Genomic DNA, 15,496 nt, shown 5'->3' with positions numbered 1-15,496 from the left:
GCCTCAACCAATTCATCACTAACAACAAGGTTCTTCCCGACTTCCAACACGGTTTTCGTCACTCCCACGGTACCTGCCACCAACTCCTCAGGGTTTCCGAGTTCATCGCTGACAACCGAAATAAAAGACAGCACACCACCATGCTCCTCCTAGATGCCAAGCAAGCCTTCGACAGAGTTTGGCACAACGGTCTTATCTTCAAGCTTTTAAAGCTTGACTGCCACCCCTATCTGATCGGCCTCTTAAAGTCCTTCCTTACTGACAGGACCTTCAAGGTTCGGGTTGGTAAATCCCTCTCCTCCCCCCAAAAGGTCATCGCTGGCGTCCCACAGGGCTCTAAACTCTCCCCAGCTCTATTCAACATCTTCTGCTATGACATCCCTACCCAAAATAATATCATGACCGCTCAATACGCTGACGACGTGGCCCTCCTATACACTTCCAAATCAAAAAAGTTTTGCTCCTCAGTCCTTAACAAATTCATCCCAGACCTTTTAAAATGGTATCATAAATGGGGTTGGGTTTCAACCTCAACGAAACCAAATCGGAAGCCTTATTCTTCTCCCACCGTAACATCCCCCCCGAAAGTCTCATAATCGGATCCCACAAAATCCAATGGAGTAAATCTGCCAAATACCTCGGAGTGGTATTCGACAGAAAACTCAACTGGAGCAAACAAACCCAAGCCGTCCGTAATAAGGCTAACGGCGCCTTCGCCTCCCTTAAGCCCATCTTTACCAACAAAAACATTTCCCAACCAACCAAAATCCGCGCACTCAACGCCATCATACGTAGCATCAGCACATACGCCATTCCTGTCTGGGGATCCGCAAAATCCATCAACAAACTTGAGAGCACCTACATGCGCATACTTCGCAATGCCCTCAACTTCCCATGGTTCATCAGAAACTCCCAAATTCTACGGGAAACCGGCCTCCCCTCTATCAAGGAAGCTGCCGCCACCTACGCTTAAAACCTCCGTTCCTCAATATCCGAGCACCCAAACCCCATCATCAACTGCTTGGTGTCCTACACCAGCAAAACAAAGGACAAAGTCCCTAGACCTTGTTCGCTCCTCACCCCAATATAACCTTCTCAAGTCCCCCCCCCCCCCCCTCATTCCAAGCCTTGCACTCTGCGTAAGTATCACTGCCCCCCCCCCCCCCTCGGGTGACCTCCTCCCCTTTCTTGATTCATAACCTCCGGGTTGGTAATCGCCGAGGAGGGGTTTTTAGCCGGTAAAAATCCGGCACTACCCACTACTTCATCTCAGTGGGTGTCCTTTTGAGGATTTTCCCCTCCTCTCCCATCAAAAAAAAAAAAAAAGGACACCTCTAAGTTAAATATTCATAAATAAACAAAATGCTTACGTGGGAGTATTAAAAAACAATTTTTATACTGTAAGTTCAACTACTTATATCTCAATCTTAATTGAAGTTACAATAAAAAAATTGAATTTTTGTAATAAAAATAATTTATTAAAAAACGATCATTAATTGATTCCAATAAAACAGTTTACAACTAAATCAAATTCTCATTCTAAAAATTCTTACCTTGCATAAAAAATAAAAATTTCGAAATTTAATAATTAAGAGAACAGAACAAATTTTTTCAAATTAATTACATGGATTCAATATAAATATCACTGTCAGATTTCTTAAAAATTGCTGAAATATGTTATTCATTTAGTAGATAACTAAAAATGTTATAGCAACAAAACGTCATGTCTATAGAATAGAATATCTTGCAAATATTTTAAACCATATACATATTTCTATCTATTTTACTTTTGTAATGCCCGCCTTTTTAATTCCTTCTTACTGTGACATTTTGATGATCACTTGTGAATCTTGACTTTACTTATTTTAAACACACAGCTAGTGATGCATGAGGATTAAGTGAGCATATTTTTCTATAAATAATTTAGTCATAATCTTTGTGTGAAATTAAATTTAGCTTATATTATATTATGATTTCAAATATATTTCATTCATAAGTAAATTTGACAATGCATGCTAGGTAATAATGAGAGGTTCTTTTATATTAATTGTGATAAAAATTATTGTTGAGAATAAAGGTACAAAGTAATATGTTTGTATATTTTTAGAAAGTTTGATCCTGATTTGGAAAAACTTAGACAAGAAGTTTTAGGTCCACCAGATTTGCAAACTACTTTTTCAAATGAATGTCAAAAGGGATCACAAATTCATGCTGCTTATCTTTTCGAAGATGAGGGTAGAGTATTGCTACAAAATCTCTGCCTCTTCTTAAGTGCGACTGCATCAGGAAAATCTTATGGAGACTGGCAAAAATTTGCAGCTAATCTTGGTCTTATTTCAGAACAAATAAAAGTGGGTTAAAATATTTTTGATTTGCATTCATTGCTCACAAAAATAACAATTTTTCAGTGTATAGAATATGACTTCAAAGGACTTGAAGATCCAACTTATTATGTGCTATTAGGATTTGTTCACTCTCCAGGAGCTACTTTAGATAAAGTACTTCTGGCATTGCAAAAAATTAATCGACTAGACATCATAAATCGTACAGCAGATTATTTTAATGATTTTTTTCAAGATATAACAAAAAATAGGAGTTCTGGTAATAATAATCATTGAAAAATATTCTTGCAGCACTAATGGCAAATTCGCATATACTACCGATTATTTATAATCTTTTAGATTTGAAAAATGGAATATATATGCCTGATTTTCTACCTAGAGCTCCATTAGTCTTGTATCCAATTACAAAACATAATGAAACTACCAAAATTATTACAAAACATTTTTGTGAAAGTGATAATAGACAAAATAACAATAGTGAAAATGTATGTTTTTATGCTATTTATAATTTTAACATTCATTTCTCAAGTAAAATAGAACAAATTAAAAAAAGCTCAATTAATGTTTTAGGGCAAAAATAAGTATGGCAGCATAATCATGTTAACATTCGCTGAAGATGGAGCCAATACAGCACAAAATATTCTTAGAATTTGTAGGTCAAACGATCCTAGAATTGGTGTAATTATTTTACAAGAGCAAGAAAAGCATGTTCTAGGTAAAACAGAAGAATTTATTGAAGATTGTATGCACCAGGTACAATTTAATTTAATCATTTTAATAATAAGAGTCTATTTAAAAACTTTTGTTACTTTAACATTATTTTTTAGGTCAATTACATTGTACCGATATTAACAGAAAAATATTTAAATAATATTAATACTAATACTTACAATACTGCTAATAATACCAATTTAGATTCTAAATATATCAGATACATTTTTTCATTGATGAGATATGAGTACAATAAGCAGGGTTGTAAAAATAAAAAAGTACGGTGAGTAAAATGTAAAAAGATGATCACAATATCTTTGAAAAGTATAGTTATAAATTATAATTTTTCATTCGCAATTATACTTTTTTGTTTATAGTTGTATTGTACCAAATGATGAAGTTCAAAAAGTTGTACCATTAATCAAACATCCGATATTGGAAGCTTGGTTTAGAGAAAGCGATATAGATTTAGTTATTAAAAATATTATTCTTCAAAAATTTTAATTATTTCTAGTTATTTGTTTTGAAATATTTATGAAACTGTTGCACTTGTTAAAATTCTTTAATAATTCTCAAGGAACTAATTGTAACAAGTATTTTATATAAATATGTAAGTATATTTTTTACATAAATTTTTACTTCTCAAGATAATATTCTATAGAAAATTGCTTGTTCTAAACAATTATAGATTTTGAATCAAAATAAAATAAAAACATGATTTACAATTTTTACTTACAGAACTACAGGTTTGTTTTGATTCCGCCCCAATCTTTCGTGAATCTGCTATATAAAATTTAATTTAAGTTTTGTATATTGTTTCACAAACATTTTCACACATAAAGAAAATTAAATAATTTTCTTATATATTTTATTATGCCACATTAATACACAATGTAAGTCACAACAGGTCAATTTCTTTTGTTTTGATATTTAAGTTTTGTTATGATTCTATCATGAATTTACCGCCCTTTTACAGGGTTAGAACATATACCTTTTTCATTTTGAGAATTTTCCGTAATCCGTCTTATACATAAGATCAAATCCACCGAATTTTTAACTTTTGCGTAATATCTATATAATTCAACAATTATTCTAGCTGTATGACTTTAAATTTTAATTTATTTATTATTTAAATAAAGCATCTTAATTTTATTATTTATAAACAATTTCGAGTGTCCAAGTACTTATATATTTAAACAAAAACAAGGACAGTCATTACTTGAAAAATCTGAAAATTTCTAATGAAATTAACAAAATTTTTTTTTATTTCCATGGATTGTACTCGCAGCCTTTAATGTAGCGCATTAATTATATATCTATAATGATATTTTGTTATTTGATGATGGCGGCCTTCAGTAACCTAACAAGTTGATTGTTAATAATTATAAATATTTATTTATAATATTTATTAATAATTAATAATATATATTAATAATTATTAGTAATTATTAATACTTATTGCTGATACAAAAACAAATAAATAAATCTAGTCGCATCACGAATATATATGCACCTTACGTACATCTATTTATGTAATTTACGCGGGTAATGTACTCTTAATTAATACATCCCGATTCATGAAAAAAATCTGATTATATTGTAACTAAAGGAACTCAACGGGAAATCAACGAAAATCGACTGAAAAAAATTATAGAAAAACTGCGCGTGGTTAACAAAGATAGCAAAAGTTACTTATAACTCCGCGCAATTTCATTTTCATTGATAAAAAAATGATCAAAGTTGATCACTCACAGATCATCGATAACTGTATCTGCGTGGAGTTTTAATAAAGTTTCTAGAGAAATAAATCTGTTCAATCGTTAGCAAAAATCATACGCAGTTTTTCTATCCAATTAAATTATTATAACCATCTGTCAAAGAATAAATATTATTTTTCACTACAGTCATAATTGCGCGCACCTGAAAGATCAGTCGGTAACATAGATATGTACACTTATATTATTCATTATATTAATATGGCTATAATGAGAAATAATATTTATTCTTTAACAGATGGTTATAATAATATTTTGATTGGATAGAAAAACTGCGTGTGATTTTTGCTAACGATTGGACAGATTTATTTCTCTAAAAACTTTATTAAAACTTCACGCAAATACAGTTATCGATGATCCATGAGTGATCAATTTTTATAATTTTTTTATCAATGAAAATGAAATTGCGCGGAGTTATAAGTAACTTTTGCTATCTTTGTTAACCACGCGCAGTTTTTCTATAATTTTTTTCAGTCGATTTTCGTTGATTTCCCGCTGAGTTCCTTTAGCTGACTATTCTAGCAGCGTGAGGACACTCGATCATTAATCATTATTAATGTGCGTCGTCCGATAAATTTGCACTGTAATCTATTTCATTTTTCACTACGATTGGTCGAAAGGTAAATGTGGTTGCCTTATAGTCTATTGAATTCCACACAGGTCTTAGGATAAATAATAACATGGTTGTATTTTGTTTCACAACAGGTGTAAAAGAACGGTTAACGTGTAAACTCTGCATGTAACGAAAAAGCTGTATAGACCCGGCAATTAATATCAATAAGACACGTGGTCTTTACAAGAAATTTGTTTAGCAACGTATGTTTGGTGTTTGCGTGAATTCGTGTGATTGGAAACCTGTACTACAATGGCAACAGAATTTATGGAAAAAATATTGGACTATCTATCTAAGCATGATGAGGCGGATTCTTTAGATCTTGCTAAACACTTTAATGTTGATCATCAGAAAATTATTGGTACTATCAAAAGCTTAGAGAACTTTAAAGATGTAAGTTTTTCTTTGGTCGATTTAATGCACTACATATAAATTTTTTTATTCTTTTTAATTTTATGAATATTCTTTTTCAATTTTTTTTGAGCAGCCATTAAGTTTTAAAGATAATTTTAAACAAAAGATTTTATTAATTTTTTCATTACATAGTTTTATTAAACAAAATAGTTGTTACAAGTGAATTGAATAAAATACATTTTCATTGTTATCTATAGCTTTTAAAAGTTGAAGCTAACAGCCACAAAGAATGGATTTTAACTGAAGAAGGACAACACGTACTTGAAAAAGGTAGTCATGAAGCTGCGGTGTACAATGCTATACCACCAGATTCAGTTGGTGTTAAACAAGTAGATATCCTTTCAAAAGTTCCTTTTGCCAAAGTAGGTTTATCGAAAGCTATAGCAGCCTCTTGGGTAGAATTAATTAAGAATGGTAGTGATACTTTTATTAAAAGAAAAGTGGATTCTATCTCTGACGATATTCAGAGGAATTTAAAAGAATTACAAACTTTGTCTGATGATTCAAAAAAAGAGTATAAGAAAAGAAAACTAATCAAAGAAAAGTAGGTAATCTTTTAATGTTTCCCTTAAGTCCTTTTTCCTTTTTAATTATTGTTCTTTATAATTAAATATACTATATGAACAATTTTTCTATATTTTTTTGTGGAATTTAGTATCATAAAGATTTTGGTGATTCAGAAGGGACCAAGCTTTTCCACCAAAATTGAAAAAGCAGAAGCTGATCTTACTGCTGAATTGCTGGTAAATGATGCTTGGAAGAATAAGAAATTCAAGCCTATAAATTTGGATGCTCTTGGCACTCCACTTGATGTTGGCCATTTACATCCATTATTAAAAGTTCGTACAGAATTTAGAAAAATTTTTCTTGAGATGGGCTTTCAAGAAATGCCAACCAATAACTATGTAGAGAATTCTTTCTGGAATTTTGATGCATTATTTCAACCCCAACAACATCCAGCAAGAGATGCTCATGACACTTTCTTCATCTCAGGTACAAACAGTTATATGGTAATTATTATAAAAGATATTACAATAAAATAAGAATTTTTATAAAAATTATTTTGATGTAGATCCTGCTTTAAGTGCATCCTTTCCTGAAGATTATTTAGAAAGAGTAAAAAAAGTACACAGCGAGGGAGGCTATGGTTCACAAGGTTATAGGTATTATTGGAAAATAGAGGAAGCTCAAAAAAATTTGTTGAGAACACATACAACTGCTGTTAGTGCTCGTATGCTTTATAAGCTTATGAAACAGGTATGTAAAATAGAATTAAAAATTTTCATTTAAAAAAATGTTTCTTATGTTAAATTTTGTTGTCTTAGGGTAAATTTAAACCTGTAAGATATTTCAGTATTGATAGAGTGTTCAGGAATGAAACATTAGACGCCACTCATTTGGCTGAGTTTCATCAAGTTGAAGGTGTTGTGGCAGATTATAATCTCACTTTGGGAGATTTGATTGGCATACTTCACGAATTTTTTAATAAACTTGGTATTACAAAACTAGAGTTCAAACCTGCCTATAATCCATACACCGAACCTAGTATGGAAATATTCTGTTTCCATGAAGGTTTAGGAAAGTGGATTGAAATTGGAAACAGCGGCATTTTCAGGCCTGAAATGTTACTGCCAATGGGTTTACCAGAAAACGTTAACGTAATTGCCTGGGGTTTATCTCTAGAAAGGTAATAAAAAATGTTTCTTTTTTATTAACTTAATTGTATTGTTATGTGATATTCATAGCACTAATTACAATGTAATTATGTTTACAGACCTACCATGATAAAGTATGGATTGAATAACATTAGAGATCTGGTTGGACCAAAAGTTGATTTGCAGATGGTTCAGGATAATCCATTATGTCGTCTTGACAAGTAAAGTTATTTAATAATTTATTGACTTAATATAGTTTTTTCTATTCTTTGTAAATTATTTATATTGGTTATATAATAAAAATTATTTAATAATATATATAGTTGAGTTTGTAATTTTATAGTTAAGTTTACGAAATTTGCTTACTTTCTCGTTGTTTATATTCTTATCTGAAAGATAATAAGACTATTCATATGTAATCAAAACGCATTTTGTCGACAGATATGAAATATCGGAAACCTCAGTAAATCCTGGCGAATGTTCTGTAGATGAATCACTTGTTGGACAACTACCAAGTATTAAAGATATTGCGGAAGATGCTGTTTTATTCTGCGATCCGAGGCATCTACCTTATTTTATGGTGCCTTTATATTCACTTCTGAAAAAAGTATTTTCTGTCCGCGTATCAATCCACTATCACTCATCGATACCTGTAGTCTTATCATATTTAAGAACTTTCTGCAATCATTTCACGGATTCTATCAATTCTTCACTACCGGAGTTAAAGCTTGTACTTATATGGAAAAAAATCGAGGACGATCATTCATCTGTCTGCTCTTTACGGTACTCCAAAGATAATGAAATCGTTGGTCAAGTGAATGTGGTTCGGTGCTTCAGTAGAATTATTGAACGACAAAATCCTCACCTATTGAGATATGAAAGTCTTGGCGTACCTTTTGCCAATCAGGTTGATTTTTTGCTACGGAAGCTGGAGGAAATTGAGCCGTTTAATCGGCAAAGATTAGAGACGTTATACAGAAGAGTAAAACTTCAGGATACAATGAAGTTCTTTTATGGAGAAGAACGGTGTATAATTGATATTTTTTTTGAATCTTTGTTCGATGTACGAAATGTGTGATTCCTGAAAATAAACTGTTTTTGTGTTGAAGATAAAGAAAAAACAATTGTTTTTTTAAAATAATGATAAAATTTCAAATTGTATTATAAAAGAGTTATTTTTAAATATTTTTCAAGTACATAAAAATAAATTATATAATGCTCATTCCTTATAAAAAAGTGTTTAAATAATTTGAAATAATTTTATAATGCCAAAATTTCAGTTTTTAAATATGCTAGAAAACTTTTATTTTCAATATTTTCTAGATTATTCCACGATTAATAAATTTTCGCTCATTGTAGATAATGTAATTGAAGATATGTCAAATAACTGTAAATAAATCGTTTTAATGCAAAAAAAAAATTTTGTTATTGATGAAAACAGCAGAAAAAATTTTGAGATAAAAATAATTAGAAACCTACAGACCATTTTAGCAACATTTATTATTTTGTACACGGTACGTAAATAACAATTACAATTCCCTTGCTGCGTGACTTATGCAGAATGCATGAATACGAAATGTTTTTATTGGTCCATCATAACATAATTTTTAGAGTCGGTGTATCGTATATTACATTGTAATCGCAGCGTTATAGGCCCATAAAAAATGTTATACTGTATATAATGATTGCACATTCTTCATTTCGTTTGTTCATTATACATATATTTTCCAAGTAACTTAATTTTTCCATATACGAGATAAATATTTTTATTTTCAATATTTTTTAAAATTCTTTTATCTTTTGATCGATATACTTGATACATTTGCATTTATATATAACATGATTATCTCACTTGTAACATGTAGTATCATATATTTCTATTCAGCACCATCAAACACGATTTCTTCTGTTCGAGATATGAGATTTGTCCAGGTTTATTACAATCCAGAGGTATTCGATGTTTTTGGCACGCTACAACTTTAATTATTTATGCCATCAAAAATCGAAAATGCAATTATTTTTTACGTAACAATTTTTTTAAAGCAAAATGAAATCTTTCGTCTGCTTAAATTTTTTGCTAAGATACTACTCAAAATAATTATTATTAAGTATTAGATAATTTTTCTTGTCAATGTGAGTTGTTTTCCTGAAAAATTTATTTTAAAGTAACATAGGTTTTCGAATGAAAATCTTTCGTATAGTACTTTACATTATCCAGGAGTATACTCGTTTAAAAAAATATAAAGAAGTGTTAAAAATACCTTGTACACTCGTCAATAATTTATAATAAATTATACATGGATATAAGTAAAAAATGCTAACAATAAAATCTCATGGCAAGGGTTTACAATTCCTTCTCCAAGAAGAATAATTTAATAAACTGCGTTTCCGTTAATTTCCTTATATAATCGAACTTCAACAATACATAGTGGAAAAATTACAAATAGGCATCCGCTATAATTTAGATTAATCATCAACGTAAAAAAGGTGACAAAATTATTTTTGTTTTGTTTTCACCTGGGAACGCTTTTCAAGATATATGACTAGATTAAAATAGTTGTCTTATCGTCCATCAATTGAGTTTGATCATTGAACGTTTATTTGAAAATTGCGTTTAGTTAATATTAGTAGCAGTGGCTTTTATTTATTAATATTTTCTTTTAGAAATTTATGCTACACGGACAACACAGTTTGCTCTTAGTCGCAAGTAACTTCTGTAATAGCAGAATAGTGAAAAATTTAAACGATAGCTTATGTCGTATCTATATAGGATTATAGATATCTTCGTAACAAAAGTTGCTTATAACAGTCTAATCATTACAAATATATTTCTTTTTACATAATACATAAGAAAAGTAACGCGAATAAACGTTTTCTTTTCACGAATCGTTATGTAGATTTTTATCGTTATGTAGATTGTTTTATGTACAACGACTCTAACTTTATTGTACTAATAATTATTTGATGCAGATGAGTAAGTGTGGTGCTTGGATAGAAAACTACATATGCGGGTATTTACATAACATGTAGTTCAGCTTATTGATTTACAATAAAAAAAAAATTTCCCAAGCTAATACACTTATCATTCTTCTTGTTTACTGTTTTACTGCAGGAGCTGGTAATTAATGAAAATGTTGTGACTCAGCAAAAAATTTTTGGTTCATAGTCGATATATAATCATCACGTCTTAGTCGCTAGTAGAGATTGTTTTTTTATGTACAGTAGCTTAATTTCGCTTGAATTTGACTACCTGCAATTGGATGATACCGCATAATGTCAAGAAATAGCAAACGAAATTTAATTCAACGATCCGGATAAAAAAGCTTTAGTTTTCCGAAAAACAGCGAGGAAGAACTCACAAAGGCGCGGTTCGTTCAAGGCTATTTCTTATACAGATTGGATTCACAGCCAGGTGTTGATGCAAACCCGCTTAACGGGCTCGCCGTCGTCGTTGCGCTGCTGTTGCTGCTGTTGCTGCTGCTGTTGATGTTGTAGAGGCGTAGGTCAGGAGCTCGGCTGTGAGTCGAGTTTTTGGAATCGAGTGGTGTAGGGCAGTCGCGGTTTGAAGTTGAAATTATCGCGGCCTCGTCGTGAATTTCCGTTCTCGAAACTGACCGCCAAGTTGTCAGCGTAACTGTTGCGCCGCGACGTTGCCAGTGTCGACGTCGTCTCGGCAGTCGTCGCTTGCAAATGCAATGGCAATCTCATCGTTCCTGCGACAACAACGAAGCGGAAAATAAAAAAGGGCCGTGATTTGGCGCTTCTCGCCTGTCTTCGACGAGAAGCGAGGGCCCGCAATCGATATTCATTGGCGCTGCGAAATGACGACCAGGGTACAAAGGCCAAAGTTCTTTGTTTGCTTACATCGATCGCACGCGAAGTAACGAAGTAATTAACGCGAAATGCTTTCTCCCGGCACGACGCCGAAAGAAGAAGCGAGCCGTTTGTAATCGAACCCTGCACCCTGATTATGGATGACGACGAGGAAAGAAAAGAGAGAGAAAACAACAAAAGAAGATAATTAATAAAATATAAGCTCGCGTGAAAGTGTAAACGCACGAGTCTCGCTCCACTCCTATTCTGGGTTTTGCTGCCTCCTCCTTTTTCTCGTATGTATAGATTCCTTGTCTCGCGTTAACGTCAGACATTTTCTACTTTTAATAGGCTTTTACCCTACATACCTCGACATTTATGCGAGGGTAAACAGGTCGAAGGAGTAGTCAATCACTATGTATTTCACTTTCATTTTCTTCTTCATTTATTAAGGACAGAAACGGAGAAAACGGCATATGACGTTGCAGACCAATTTTGAAAAGCCAGTCCAGACACGTGTCCACGATTTTACTTGCACTCGGCAAGCTTTAATAGCCGAACGGATTAACGTTGGAAAGAAGAATCGCGCGCAAAAAAATTAAAAACATTTTGTCCGCGTAGCAATGGAAGAAAGAACAAAATAAGAGTATACTTCTGTCGAGCGCAATTAATTATTCGACGTGGCCGTCGTAGCATTAAAAAGAGAGAAAGGGAGAGACTGAGATGGAAATAGGCGTCATTGACTTCGGCTAGAAAAGTAAATCATGGTGTAACCCTATAAAGGAGATCGTGGAGAATTCTCAGAAAATTATACAAAAGGAAAGAGCCAGAAGTGATAAGAAATGAGAAAGGAAAGTTTGTTTACGCGAGTTTATCTCCGAATATAAATGGTAATTTAAACAGTCGCCTTTACCTATCTCTTTCCTTCCTCCTTTGCTTTGTATCGCTAATTAAACGTCGTTAATTTACTCCTGAACGGAAAAGTTGGTTAATTAAAAGCCGTTAGTTTCCTTCGGTTGCCTCATCGTTTGTCAAGAATAGTCATCACAGCCATCAACAACAGTCGACGCGTGTGATTGAGTAAGAGAGATATGGTAAAACTGTCGAACACAAAAGCCTGGCATCCTTAAAGTAATAATTCGTCAAACGACGAAGAGAAGGTCGGCCGTATCAACCAAAAGGAACGTTGTATTAGATGCCACGTGTCAAGCGACCGTAGCATCTATGCGACAGATGGAGGGAGAGAGAGTGTGAGAGAGCGTGAGAGAGCGAGGATAGTAATCAAACGTCAAAATCCATTCAGGTTGAGTTATAACGTCTATTGGCCAAGTCGTTAGCCGATCAATTATCATTCACCGATTGGTCCGATGTGTGTCGCGCGAGCGTACTTCGACCCCTTTCTCTTTCTGTAGAATCGATGCCACTTTTGGCAAGCAGCGCCGTACGACAGGGATGAGAAAATCCTCCATTTTTATGGCTTAAATTGCAATTAGTTTGATTGGATTTGAGCCCACCCCAACTATGGTGTTATTGCTGCCGATCGTTTGTTTGCTTGCGCTCGCATGTTGATTGTTACTGAATCATTAACGACGTCACAGCGCAAAAGCGCCATATCAATAATTCAGCGGAAACGCTTTCGCTGTAATTCGAGCCGCGAGCGCACCCCTGTTGTATACTATTCGCGTCGACAGCCGTGCGCCCAACTCCGCGGCGAACGTCGTCGTCAAGGACTCAGAAAAAGGATGCGATCGCGCAAGTAGTCCAAGTAAACGAGCGATCGGCCGAGCGGCACTCACCATTTCTTGATATTCTGTTGCGAATCTCGGGACTGCCAGCACAGCTGTATCTCGAAGTAACAGCCTCGGAGCGTGAAAGTGCTGGCTCGGGTCCATAGCGCACGCAAGGGCAGCACCTGAAGAACTGCGCGAATCCTCGTCTAAACCTGCGGGCCGAAATTTCGAATTAACATACGGCCGGTTTGTTCTCGCTCAATTCACTGTCTACATGTGCGTCGAGACAGCCTCGAGCTCTATAATGCTCGTTTCGCTCGAGTGCGCACGAAACGCTACTTACATTAACGGATTCACGTGCGCGCTCAACGCAGGCAATGCCAAATGGGAAAAGGAAAGCCGCGTAAATTTGTCGTTTTTTTTCGTAAAGTAATGCGTCGTTACGATGGAAGAATCTCGGAGGGGCAGAGGGAGAGGGAGGGAGGGAGAGAGAGAGAGAGAGAGACAGCCGGCGCAGGGCTTTTATCTGTGACCGCCGCCAACTGGTCGTCGGGTGACGAGCAAGTAAGCAAGACGGATCGTCGTGAAAAAGCAAAATTGGCCGAGCGCACGAGCAGCCCGGATTTGTTGCACTGCGATCAGCTAGCTCGCTTTCGTTTTTGTCTGCCGCATGCCTCTCGATCGTGGAGAAGACTTGGTTAGATTTAATTAAGCAAAGTGAGCTTGCCGTTGTCTTAGGCGAGTGTTAATATCGCGCACGATGATCCAATCAATTAGTTGAATTCGAAAGGGAAAAACAAGCGGCGAAAGCGAATGTAGGCCGAAGTTGTTGTTAATAGGTCTGCGCTTTGTAGTGCGCGCTCACGCCGACAATCTAATTAACGGATATGGTGGTAGGCTTACCTTGAATTCATCCAGCAATAGATGATCGGATTGTACATGCTGTTGGACATGGCCAGCCAATAAATGGCAAGATACAGCTCCTGAATATACGGTTCGTCCGTTATCTCGGGCAGGTACGAGGTCACCAGGAAGTATATGTGGAACGGCAACCAGCACACCGCGAATATCACCACCACCACCATCATCATCTTCACCACCTGCAACACGCGCGTTTGGTCACTCGAGGAGCGCGCACGCAACACCTACATATTCTATTCTGGAAGTTTTGAGCGCAGGACGTGTCGTGTCAGGAGGAGGGGGGAGGAAGAGAGTGAACGACTATAATTTATGGCTGACCCGCAGAGCGCTTTAGGGCTTCGCTGAGATAATCCCTTTAAGTGTTTGCAACAGTGATGCCAACAGCGGGGGAGAGCCCGCCGCCCCGAGCGAGCTGCCCGATTTTTGACCAGTGCCATGATTAGATTTTGAAGCCAAGGCTTTAAGCCGTCAATGTTATCGCGTTCGAGCTGAGCTACTTACGGCTATGCAGCTTACAGTTTATCTAGTTTTAGTTTCCAAGACAATCGTGTTTGATTGTATGTTTTCACATTTACGTAGAGTCGTTTCACACCCGAGCGAGAAATTCAAGCCGTAATTGAAGATGTTGAATGCCAAGAGAGAGTAATAGCTTAAGCTTGACAATCAGAGTGGAATAAGTCCAGGCAGCCTCTCACTCATACTCTGGGAGCTTTAATCCTGAACTGCGTACGCAGAGAGAGAGAGAGAGAGAGAGAGAGAGAGAGAGAGAGTTTATCTTCTAATGTAACGATGTTAGTCTAACCTCATTGTCGTCAAGCTGCTTTGTGGAAGATATTATTGTCGACCGCTGGCTCGTTCGAGGTACGCTTTTCCAAATATTCTCGATATTTCGCTAAGCCGCGAACAAAAAAGGCACCGTTCCGACCGTCGTAGCGGATTAATCCGCTTGACCACGACTGATCGCACAAAGAGCCACGAACGTGTGTCTACTGTTGATATTTTACGCCTCTCGAACTCGCGCCAACGGTCGTTGATTGCAGGCTTGCTTCCGTTAAAACTCCTCTTAGCTCTCGTTACGGTATATCCTGCGCTCGTTTCTCTCGCTCGCTCTCTAGCTCTTTGGCGATTGGTTATGGCTTCGCGTTACTCACGAGACGCACTACGGGATGAATGTTAAGTCGACTTTCATACCAAGTTTCCTTCTAATCCTATTGGATATAGTTTTGTGCAGACTCCGTAGAATTCGTCCAGGATTCAGACCGAGAGATAACTTTGTTTGGGAATTAAAACGAGACCGTGCGCGCGCGCGCGTGGAAAGTTACGTTTCGATTATTCGCAGATCCAGATGCCGTTTTCTGAGTTTGGCGAGCAGCTTAAAAAGATTGTCGGCCAAGTCGATTGACCCCTCGAAGCAGCGAGGATTTCGCGAAAGTTCATTAGGCGCGCGTGCATCGCTCGACAGTCATCCGTGTAGCTCGCCGCCGTACGAGAATCGAGGCAGCGATTTGGTCCGTTCACGGCG

The 15,496-nt window shown here is 35.6% G+C and overlaps 3 protein-coding genes across 3 annotated transcripts in view; 2 read left to right on the top strand and 1 right to left on the bottom strand.

The window, feature by feature from the left end:
- Nucleotides 1–1,884: 1,884 nt before the first annotated feature.
- LOC131668017 (uncharacterized) lies at nucleotides 1,885–3,786 on the top strand. The gene is made up of 7 exons (XM_058941826.1): nucleotides 1,885–2,019; nucleotides 2,108–2,351; nucleotides 2,409–2,601; nucleotides 2,682–2,827; nucleotides 2,913–3,095; nucleotides 3,170–3,336; nucleotides 3,431–3,786. Exons 1-7 carry the CDS (start codon nucleotides 2,009–2,011, stop codon nucleotides 3,555–3,557), a joined length of 1,071 nt encoding a protein of 356 aa, XP_058797809.1. The 5' UTR covers nucleotides 1,885–2,008; the 3' UTR covers nucleotides 3,558–3,786.
- A 1,564-nt stretch (nucleotides 3,787–5,350) lies between these two features.
- LOC131667959 (phenylalanine--tRNA ligase alpha subunit) lies at nucleotides 5,351–8,798 on the top strand. The gene is made up of 8 exons (XM_058941743.1): nucleotides 5,351–5,448; nucleotides 5,534–5,834; nucleotides 6,053–6,399; nucleotides 6,511–6,848; nucleotides 6,928–7,112; nucleotides 7,181–7,542; nucleotides 7,630–7,731; nucleotides 7,952–8,798. Exons 2-8 carry the CDS (start codon nucleotides 5,694–5,696, stop codon nucleotides 8,586–8,588), a joined length of 2,112 nt encoding a protein of 703 aa, XP_058797726.1. The 5' UTR covers nucleotides 5,351–5,448; nucleotides 5,534–5,693; the 3' UTR covers nucleotides 8,589–8,798.
- A 181-nt stretch (nucleotides 8,799–8,979) lies between these two features.
- LOC131667960 (tachykinin-like peptides receptor 99D) overlaps nucleotides 8,980–15,496 on the bottom strand; it is a 48,918-nt gene continuing 42,401 nt past the window's right edge. Inside the window, exons 5-7 of the mRNA XM_058941744.1 lie at nucleotides 13,957–14,153; nucleotides 13,120–13,265; nucleotides 8,980–11,223 (exon numbers count right to left, since the gene is read on the bottom strand). Coding sequence (XP_058797727.1) covers nucleotides 11,015–11,223; nucleotides 13,120–13,265; nucleotides 13,957–14,153 — 552 coding nt within the window. The 3' untranslated portion in view covers nucleotides 8,980–11,014. The remainder of the gene's footprint in view (nucleotides 11,224–13,119; nucleotides 13,266–13,956; nucleotides 14,154–15,496) is intronic.

The sequence above is a fragment of the Phymastichus coffea genome, unplaced genomic scaffold, assembly GCF_024137745.1.
Source record: "Phymastichus coffea isolate CEN01 unplaced genomic scaffold, Cenicafe_Pcof_1.1 PCOF00072, whole genome shotgun sequence".
Lineage (NCBI taxonomy): Eukaryota > Metazoa > Arthropoda > Insecta > Hymenoptera > Eulophidae > Phymastichus > Phymastichus coffea.
Note: the sequence above shows the minus strand (reverse complement) of the source record. Positions and strands in the feature narration are given on the sequence as shown.